This window comes from Salvelinus fontinalis, chromosome 34 (genome assembly GCF_029448725.1).
Source record: "Salvelinus fontinalis isolate EN_2023a chromosome 34, ASM2944872v1, whole genome shotgun sequence".
Lineage (NCBI taxonomy): Eukaryota > Metazoa > Chordata > Actinopteri > Salmoniformes > Salmonidae > Salvelinus > Salvelinus fontinalis.
In genome coordinates, this window is record NC_074698.1 from 3,953,747 (window position 1) to 3,964,405 (window position 10,659).

At 43.8% G+C, this 10,659-nt stretch overlaps 1 protein-coding gene across 1 annotated transcript; it reads left to right on the top strand.

Moving 5' to 3' along the window:
• The first annotated feature begins 564 nt into the window (after window positions 1-564).
• Window positions 565-5,149, top strand: LOC129832730 (interferon a3-like). Its single transcript, XM_055896727.1, has 6 exons — window positions 565-945; window positions 1,120-1,207; window positions 1,505-1,579; window positions 1,712-1,861; window positions 4,386-4,463; window positions 4,808-5,149. Exons 1-6 carry the CDS (start codon window positions 851-853, stop codon window positions 4,895-4,897), a joined length of 576 nt encoding a protein of 191 aa, XP_055752702.1. The 5' UTR covers window positions 565-850; the 3' UTR covers window positions 4,898-5,149.
• The last annotated feature ends 5,510 nt before the right edge of the window (window positions 5,150-10,659 follow it).

A 10,659-nucleotide genomic window follows, 5' to 3' on the forward strand; every position in this document is an offset into this window, starting at 1 on the left:
GTCACTCCTATGATTCATCCTCATGGCTGATCCCCAATAGATAAAATGTATTTTAAACATAAGGCATATTAAGGCTATATTGAATAATACCAAGACCCGTATTCATAAAGCATCTCAGGGGTGCTGATCTAGGATCAGTTTTGCCTTTTAGACTATAATGAATGGACAGAGGGGGTCCTGATCCTCGATCAGCACTCCTACTCTGAGACGCTTTATGAATAAATTCCCAACAGAATAATTAGGCTATGAAACCATCTACGACATCTTATCAAGACCCTGATGGAACAGGTGTGTTCGTACTGGGTTGGAACAAAAGCCAGCACCTCCTCCTGCTGGTCTCCATGACCGTGAAGACAGTTTTGGTGACCACTTCCCTACAGTATATGATATTTACAGTTGTAAAGGAAACGACAAATAGAAAGTTCCAACAAATCATGTTGTCGTTGCTTGTCAACATTGCATCACCAGCAGACAACTGTAGGGTGAAAGTTGGTTGCGTCATTGTGAAAATGAAAGTTGAGTGATGGGGGTAGGGCGCTGACGTCACCCAATTCACTTTTCAGTTGTAGCGCAACAGCAGAGGACTGCGGAACAATATGTCGGACTAACTTTGAAAGAAACCCACTAAATGAATCTCTTATATGGCAAAATTTCTTAGGAACTGTGGGTTTTATTTCGACTTCGACGATTTTGTTATCAGCCTTTTTAAAAAATCGTTCACGCGAAGTTATTAGCAGTTGAAAGCAATGCTCGCGAATAGCCTATTCTCGCTAATAGCCAGGCCGATATGTACGTTTTATAATCTTATATTGTGGTTCAACTATAATTTAAAGCTGATTTCAAGGAGACTATGTATAAATTTACTGGGATTTGTTGGTCCAGAAGACGGAGGAGGCATGTAATTCTTACTGCTGCATGTCTGGAAAATGAAAGTCCCCGCCTCCGGTAGGTTGATCGGGGGAAATTCTCCATACAGTTTTCCCTTTCCTAACTCCACAGTAAAACTACTTAACACAGCCAAGATGTTCAAACTCATCTGGAAAACTAAAAGCAAAGCAAACTGCTATTTACAATGTATACAATGCAGAGTTGGACGTGTCTTTTTCTTATTCTTTGCAGTATGCAGAGCGCGTGTCATTGCTGTGACTGGATCCGACACCACTTCGGTCACTTGAGCGCAGAATACCTTTCCCAGCTGGACCAGATGGTGAGTTATCAGCACACTGTAAGAGGAGACGGAATGATTGTATTAAGGAGAGCAAGACAATCAACCAATTAAAATAGCCATATGTTTCATGTTCAGCCTCTGTGTTCGACAACTGTTAGCGTATATTTGAATATACATAGCAAAAGGGCGCTAAGGCTATGATGACAGAGAGATCAAGAGAGGCTGTCTACATTAGGCCTACTGTACTTGCAGAATAAGCTACACTTTATGTCAGTCTTGATTGCTCTTTTAAGTATTTGACACGTGACTTGACATACTATATTGACTGTTTTCCAGGGAGGAGATATCACGAAGCAGAATTCCCCTGTCCTTTTCCCAACATCACTTTACAGACACATAGATGATGCCGAGGTAAAGACTCGAATTGTGACTTATCATGTTCTGATATGCTTTGGTATAGTGGTCTTGACCCAATGCAATACTGATGCCATAACGGAAGCCTATACGATTTCTAATATTATATATTTTTATCATCCTGTGTAGTTTGAGGTCAAAGTCAGATTCCTGAACGAGACCATCTATCAAATCATACACCTGTTTGATGGGAATATGAAGTCTGTCACCTGGGACAAGAAAAACCTGGACGATTTCCTAAACATTCTCGAACGCCAATTTGAGAACCTTAATTCCTGTGTAAGTAACAAGTCCATTTTAAAGTATCACTGTTTAGGTCAGGGCTCTCCAACCCCGTTCATGGAGAGGTACCCTCCTGTAGGTTTTTGCTCCAACCCCAGTTGTAACTAACCTGATTCGGTTTATCAATCAGGTGTGGAAGGTAGTTCTCCATGAACAGGATTAGAAAGCCCTGGTTTAGGTGTAGCCTACTAAATCTACAAGTGAAAAAATCTAAGTATAAAATGCATTCGGAAAGTATTCAGCCTCTTTGACTTTTTCCACATTTTGTCACGTTACAGCTTTATTCTAAAATTGATTAAATACATGTTTCCCCTCATCAATCTACACAATTCTCCATAATGACAAAGCAAAAACCCTGTTTTAGAAATTTATTTGCAAAGGTGTTCAAAATAAAAAATGAAATATCACTTTTACATAAGAATTCAGAACCTTTACTCAGTACTTTGTTGAAGCACCTTTGGCAGTGATTACAGCCTTGACTCTTCTTAGGTATGAAGCTACTTTCACGTCCTGATCTGTTTCTCCTGTCCTTGTGCTCGTCTCCACCCCCCTCCAGGTGTTGCCCATCTCCCCCATTATCCCCGGGGTACTTATACCTGTGTTTTCTGTCTGTCTGTACCAGTTCGTTTTGTTCGTTCAAACCTACCAGCGGTTTCCCTTGCTCCTGTTTTCTATGGTCCCTGTTCTCTGGTTTCCCAATTTTGACCTTTCCTGCATGCCCTGAGCCTCCCTGCCATCCTGTACCGTTGCCTCTACTCTGGATTACCGACCTCTGCCTGACCCGATCCTGAGTCCGCCTGCTGTTCCGGTTCCCTCTCGGGATTATTGACCCCTGTCGTTCTTGACCTGTCGTTTGCCTGCCCCTGTTTAAAGAATAAACTTTTGTTTCTTCAACACTGTCTGCACCTGGGTCAGACCGTACAACGTGATACCTACAAGCTTGGCACACCTGTATTTGGAACGTTTCTGCCATTCTTCTCTGCAGATCCTCTCAAGATCTGTCAGGTTGGATAGGGAGTGTACGGCACAGCTATTTTTAGGTCTCTCCAGAGATGTTCGATCAGGTCAAATCTGGGCTCTGGCTGGGCCATTCAAGGACATTCAGAGACTTGTCCCAAAGCCACTCCTGCTTTGTCTTGGCTGTATGCTTAGGGTCGTTGTCCTGTTGGAAGGTGAACCTTCGCCCCCAGTCTGATGTCCTGAGCGCTCTGGAGCAGGTTTTCTTCAACAATCTCTCTGTACTTTGTTCCGCTCATCTTTCCCTCGATCCTGACTAGTCTCCCAGTCCCTGCCACTGAAAAACATCCCCACAGCACGATGCTGCCACCACCATGCTTAACCGTAGGGATGGTGCAAGGTTTGCTCCAAACGTATTGCTTGGCATTCAGGCCAAAGAGTTCTATCTTGGTTTCATCAGACCAGAGAATCTTGCTTCTCATGGTCTGAGAGTCCTTTAGGTGCCTTTTGGCAAACTCCAAGCGGGCTGTCATGTGCCTTTTACTGGGGAGTGGCTTCCGTCTGGCCATTCTACCATAAAGGCCTGATGGGTGGAGTACTGTAGAGATGGTTGTCCTTCTGGAAGGCTCTGTCATCTCCACAGAGAAAATCTGGAGCTCTGTCAGAGTGACCATCGGGCTCTTGGTCACCTCCCTGACAAAGGTGCTTCTCCCCCGATTGCTCAGTTTGGCCTGGTGGCCAACTCTAGGATGAGTCTTGGTGGTTACAAACTTCTTCCATTTAAGATTGATGGAAGCCACTGTTTTCTTGGGGACCTTCAATGCCGCAGAAATGTTTTGGTACCCTTTCCCAGATATGTTCCTCGACACAATCTTGTCTCGGAGCCTTATAGACAATTTCTTCGACCTCATGGCCTGGCTTTTGCTCTGACATGCACTGTCAACTCTAGGACCTTATATAGACAGGTGTGTGCCTTTCCAAATAATGTCCAAACAATTGATTTGACCTCAAGTAGACTCCAATCAAGTTATAGAAACATCTCAAGGATGATCAGTGGAAACAGGATGTACCAGAGCTCAATTTTGAGTCTCATATTAAAGAGTCTGAATACTTGAAGGTATTTCTGTTTTTGCATTGTCATTATTGGGTATTGTGTGTAGATTGATGAGGATTTTTTTTCTTTAATCCATTTTAGAATAAGGCTGTGACGTAACAAAATGTGGAAAAAGGGAAGAGGTCTGAATACTTCCCAAATGCACTGTATATAGGTTATTACAGATTTTGAGCCAGATTGCAACATCACAAAAATAATACTGCATCAATGAGAAATTTTAAATATTGTGGTTTATAATTAACAGACATTTTTTGTAGGCTTTGGTGCGTATTTTCATTACGGCAAATCAAGTTTGATATTTTAGTCGAAATTGCAAACTTTAGAATCCTTTTTAAACACTATAGGTTTCCATTTCCTGCCGTGCAGGAAAATTCTCAGGAGAAAACCCCAGATCAAATGAAGATCCTACATCTGTATGACGCTAATGTTTTGTTTAATTTTGTCCAACAGGTATCACCTGCCATGAAACCTGAGAGGAGACTGAAACGGTACTTCAGGAAGTTGAATAGGAAAGTTCTGAGACAAATGGTGAGTTTGGTTTCGTATGGAAACATGTTTGATAGATGCAATCAAATTAATATAAACTAGGCTAGGCTAAACAGGAGCAGTGTTCATTAAGAAAAATGAGTTCTGGGGCCATATGTATCAAGTGTCTCAGAGAAGAACTGCTGATCTAGTATCAGGTCTTCTCTCAGGTCTCCTCTGTCCTATTTATAGTGATCTAAAAGGCAAAACTGATCCTAAATCAGCCTACTCTGAGAAGCTTCATATATACGGCACCAGTCCTTTATTTGTTGTTCAAGACGATATGGGTCATTATGTTGACAAGAAAGTTCCCCCCACTAAGATTTCAGATGTTCTATGTTTTTCAGAAGTACAGTGCAGAGGCGTGGGAGCTCATCAGGAAAGAGACAAAACGTCACCTGCAAAGATTGGATATCCTTGTGGGACAGATGAACTGATCATCCGTACTCATCGCAGAAGCTACCCACTTACCAGTTTATAAAGCATGAATACAATCATGTGGGACCCTGTCAGTCTATTTATTATATTTAAATATTTAAATAATGTTTTTTATTTTCATAAATTATTATTATTTATATTTTGTATTTCCCTTTTGTACCTGTATTGAACTAAAACGTATTGCTTGTCTACTTCAAAAATCAATGAAAAAAGAATATTGAAATTGTGAATAAAAACGTATTTTGTATAAATTGTCCAGATTTCGTTCTTGTCTGAAACCAACGAGAGTGGATTTATAATATTGAGCAGCCTAATCTAATCATCAGAGGGGATGCAGATTAAACTTGTCGCTGATCAGTCACATGACAGTTTCTACTTTAAGTTTATGTATGCTTGTAGTTTTGTTTCTTTGTGTAATTTATTTTGAATGTGTTTTTGTACTTTGCGAGGGATACTGTTTTATGTTTTTCTTGTTTGTGTGTAGTAATCACACTGGGGCAGTGGGCTGAAAGGGAGTGGGGAGATATGGATGAGGATTAGAGTATAATCTGGGGGACCAGGAACTTTTAGCTCCCACTTGCCATTGTGGGATGTTTATTTATAAAGTCTGTCCAATGTATTAAACACCTGTATGTTTTTACTATGATTGGAGAAGAAATACGGGGGGAAAAAGACATGGAAAGACAATATGGAAAAAGAGACAAAAAACAAGAAATACTTTTAATGGATAATAGTTTAGTCCCCTGAACGAGTCAGGGTGGTGGTGGGCAAGAAAATAAAAACAAACAATTGATTTAGCTTAGTCATCTATATAGATCTTTTTAAGTGGCATCATGGGGATCCTCCCAATAGTTCTCAATGGATAAATGAGGTCAATTCCTGTATGACATTAGACAAAAGTGTGTATTATGTAGGCCAATGTGGCAGCACACAGTCCTTTCATAAGACTTGGAATTCCTGGATAAAATAGAGTTATTGTAGATATGCTGTATATTCATTTGTATAAATGGTATGATGTTATATGTCTCACACCCTGATCTGTTTCACCTGTCTTTGTGCTTGTCTCCATACCTGTGTTCTCTGTCTGTTGCCAGTTCGTTTGTTTCGTCAAGCCTACCAGTGTTTTTCCCGTGTTTCTGTCTTTCTCTAGTTCCTGTTTTCTAGTTTTCCCTGTTTTGACCATTCTGCGTGCCCTGACCCTGAGCCTGCCTGCCGTTCTGTACCTTTTGGGCTCTGCTCGGGATTACTGACCTCTGCCTGCCCTTGATCTGTCGTTTGCCTGCCCCCCTGTTTTTGTAATAACATTTTGTTACTTCGAAACTGTCTGCATCTGGGTCTTCTCCTGAGCCTTGCCAGTACGAACTAGCCCTGATGAGAGTATTTTGAACGCATCCCCGAGCCGGGCATCCATACTCAGTCTCTGTCCATTCCCATGGACGTTAGAATGCTGGACGGGCGCTCTATAGGCCGGGTCATCTACAATACCACTCCCACTCCCATAATTAAGTTGCAGGGTGTATACGTCCTTTTGCCTCCCCCACCGGCGCAGGGTTCTTTGAAGGACAAAACCCAGTGCCTGTGCATCGACTACCGGGGCCTCAATGACATCACAGTGAAGAACTGCATCGCGTCGGCCTTTGAGCCACTCCAGTGGACCACCATTTTCTCCAAGTTGGACATGCGGAATGCCTAGCACCTGGTACGGATACGGGAAGGAGACGAGTAGAAGACTGCCTCCAACGCGGCCAGCGGTCACCACGAATACCTGGTCATGCCATTTGTTCTTACCAACGTCCCAGCTGTGTTCCAGGCCCTGGTAAATGACGTTCTCCTTGACATCTTGAACCGGTTCGTCTTCGACATCTTCGTTTTCTCCCACTCAGCCCAAGAACACATGCTCCACGTCCGACAGGTCCTCCAGCGCCTCCCAGAGAACCAGATTTTTATGAAAGTGGAGAAATGACCATCCCCTTCCTTGGTTACAACATCGCTGCAGGGAATGTACAGATGGATCCCGGGAAGGTGAGAGCGGTGGGTGATTGGCCCCAGCCTACTTCCAGAGTGCAGCTGCAACGTTTCTTGGGATTTGACAACTTTTATTGCAGCTTTATCAAGGGTTACAGCACCCTGGCGCCCCCCTGTCTGCACTCACCTCTCCCAAGGATCCATTCACGTGGTCCCCAGCTGCTGAGCGGGTGTTCCAGGACCTCAAGCACCGCTTCACCACTGCTCCCATATTGGTTCATCCTGACCCGTCCCGTCAGTTTGTGGTGGAGGCCGATGCTTCAGATGTCGGAGTGGGGGCTGTCCTGTTCCAGTGTTCTGCCTTCGACCTCAAGCTACATCCCTGCGTCTTCTTCTCCCATCGCCTCAACGCTACGGAGAGGAATTAAGATGTGGGGAATCGTCAGCTTCTCGCGGTGAAGATGGCTTTGGAGGAGTGGAGACACTGGTTGGAGGGGGCGGAACATCCGTTCATTGTGTGGATGGATCACAAGAACCTGGAATAACTCCGCAACGCCACGCTTCTCAATTCCAGGCAAGCTAGGTGGGCCCTGCTTTTCACCCGGTTTAACTTCTCCATTTCCTACCGACCGGGATCCAAGAATATCAAGCCAGACGCGCTGTCAAGCCACCTTCGCGTTCTTCGCCGCCTGCACAATCTGTGTGCAGAACAAGACTCCTCGGCAAGTTCCGGCTGTCTCTTTCAACCACTGCCTGTCCTTCACCGTCCCTGATCTCACATATCCCTGGATTCGTCACGGGTCTCCCCCCGTCTGATGGCAACACCACCATCCTGACTGTAGTGGACCGGTTTTCCAAAGCCGCCCATTTTATTCCTCTCCCTAAGCTACCATCTGCCAAAGAGACAGCCCAGCTCATGGTGCAGCACGTCTTCCGGATCAATGGACTCTCGGTGGACATGGTCTCCAACTGGGGTCCTCAGTTCTCATCCCGGTGCTGTAAGGTGTTCTGCACACTCATTGGGTCGTCGGCCAGCCTGTCCTCCGGGTAACACCCTCAGTCCAACGGCCAGTCAGAGCGAGCCAACCAAGACCTGGAGACGACTCCTCGATGCCTTGTCTCCACCAACCCCATCACTTGGAGCCAGCAACTCGTGTGTGTTGAATACGCCTGCAACACCCTCCCCTGCTCTGCCACCGGGCTCTCACCTTTCGAGTGTTCCCTGGGTTATCAGGTTGTAATGCAACAAAATAGGAAAAACGCCAAGGGGGATGAATACTTTTGCAAGGCTCTGTATGTATACTGTAGCTAAGATGCTAAGTGTAGGGCCTCTCGAGTGGCGCAGTTGTTTAAGGCACTGTATCGCAGTGCTAGCTGTGCCACTAGAGATTCTGGGTTCGAGTCCAGGCTCTGTCGCAGCCGGCCGCAACCGCGAGGCCCATTGTTGTTTCAGTGTGTTTTGTTTTGGCTTGCATCTTTCCAGCTGTTTTTTAAGGCAGAATCGTATTTGTTTTGCTTTCTGAGTGCTTGGCTGTTTATGCTCTTCTTCCAGTGCCTGCTTGACGGGTGTACCCATCGAAATCCCCGTTTTTCTCCTCTTCCTACCCCTTGTTGTACTTTTCCTGGGCCCTGCTTTTGGGAAGGGGAGGACATCAACTGGTTTGAAATCAGAAGAGTAATCAGCTGTTTCACAGCCACAGCCTAATACATGTGGGGAGGTGCCCTGTGAAGTGACTAGAGAGGTGTCCTGGAAGGCAGCTGGAGAGGTGGCCTGGAAGGCAGTTGGAGAGGTGGGCACAGTGGGCACAGCTGCCCTCAAGAGATACTCTGACAACTTCTGTAATTTCTGAGGCTGGTAACTCTAATGAACTTATCCTCTGAAGCAGATGAATCTCTGGGTCATCCTTCCCTGTTGCGGTCCTCATGAGAGCCAGTTTCCACATATCGCTTGATGGTTTTTGCGACTGCACTTGATGAAACGTTCAAAGTTCTTGAAATGTTCCAGATTGACTGACCTTCATGTCTTAAAGTAATGATGGACGGTTGTTTCTCTTTGCTTATTTGAGCTGGTTATGGCACACCAGTCTGTGTAGAGTATGGGCCTGAGTCTTGCCTGTCAATGCAATAGAATCCTACTCCAATTGTAACGCTCGTCTTCCTCCTCGTCTGAAGAGGAGCAAGGATCGGACCAATATGCAGCGTAGTGTGAATACATCTTGATTTATTTGTGAAAGACGAACATGAAAAAACTACAAAACAATAAACGACGTTAACAGACCTGAACTTGTGAGCATATAACATGAACGCACGAACAGGAAGGAACACACAAATGAAATGAACGAAACGAACGAAAACAGTCCCGTGTGGCACAAACACTGACACAGGAACAATCACCCACCAACAAACAGTGAGAACAGCATACCTTAATATGGTTCTCAATCAGAGGAAACCTAAAACACCTGCCCCTGATTGAGAACCATATCAGGCTAATTAACAATGAACCCAACATAGAAACACATAACATAGAATTCCCACCCAGCTCACGTCCTGACCAACTAAACAAAGACAAAACAAAGGAAATAAGGTCAGGAACGTGACACCAATGCTTTCCATACTAAGTTTTGCATAGTTCGTTTTGTTTTGGTGTGTTACATTGAAAGTGGCTAATATTCCATTGATTCAAGCATTCCCATAATATGGACTTGGTATTTTACCAAGTAGGCTTATCTTCTGTATACCACCCCTACCTTGTCACAACACAACTAATTGTCTCAAACACATTAAGAAGGAAATAAATTCCACAAATGAATTTTTATGAAGGCACATCTGTTAATTGAAATACATTTCTATGTGACTACCTTATAAAGCTGGTTGAGAGAATGCGCAAAGCTGTCATCAAGGCAGAGGGTGCCTACTTTGAAGAATCTCAAATATATTTTGATTTGTTTAACACTTTTTGGGTTACTACATGATTCCACATGTGTTATTTTGTAGTTTAGATGTATTCTCTATTATTCTACAATGTAGAAAATAGACAAATAATGAAAAACCCTTGAAAGAGTAGGTGTGTCCAAAGTTTTGACCGTTTACTGTATGTGCTTTCAAATGAGGTTGAATACACTGGGAGATTAAATCAAATCCATTTTTTTTGTTGATTATACAGCATGTATAAAAGGTGCAGTGAAATGTCTGCGTGCTAGGCTATGTTTTGATCTGCTTGAAGTGATGTCAACAGGCCAGCAGGGGAAACTCTTGCCCCGTTGGTGCTGTTTTGGGGACAGCAGTGTTAGAGGAGGGAGGCTTAGAACTCATGTACGGGGACATTCTGTAGTAGTGCTAGACAAGAGAAGATATGGATGCTTAGAAATCCTAAATATCTGTATTATCTTCTTGAATGCCGTTCTCAACTATGTGCTTAAAAATTAGGTTGATTAAATGAAATCAAATTGCATTTGTCGTACACAGTTTACAGCATGCGTAAAAGGTGCGGTGAGATTCTTGCTTGCTAGGCTAGCTCACTCCACATTATTATCACTAGCTTATTGCATGTATAAGCATTATGTAATGATGAACTCTTCGGGTTGCCTAGGCCATCTCTCTTCAATCACCTGGTTAAAAGTACAATACTATTTGCTTTTGGTCAGATATGGCAGATACACACACATGGTTTCGCTTATTTTTGCTTTCAGGCAGTACATGTAACCCAATACATGTGATTGTGCAGGCTATTCTGAAAACCCTTCCCCCATCCACTTTTCTATGGGCTCATTGTAATGAAGGATTTTTCCTTTTGCCC

Bases quoted from the DNA above. Each gene is read 5' to 3' on its own strand.
- LOC129832730 (XM_055896727.1), top strand. From the start codon at position 851: ATGTATAAATTTACTGGGATTTGTTGGTCCAGAAGACGGAGGAGGCAT. The intron at 946-1,119 runs GTAGGTTGATCG...TATTCTTTGCAG, and splicing joins AATGAAAGTCCCCGCCTCCG to TATGCAGAGCGCGTGTCATT. The intron at 1,862-4,385 runs GTAAGTAACAAG...TTTGTCCAACAG, and splicing joins TTGAGAACCTTAATTCCTGT to GTATCACCTGCCATGAAACC.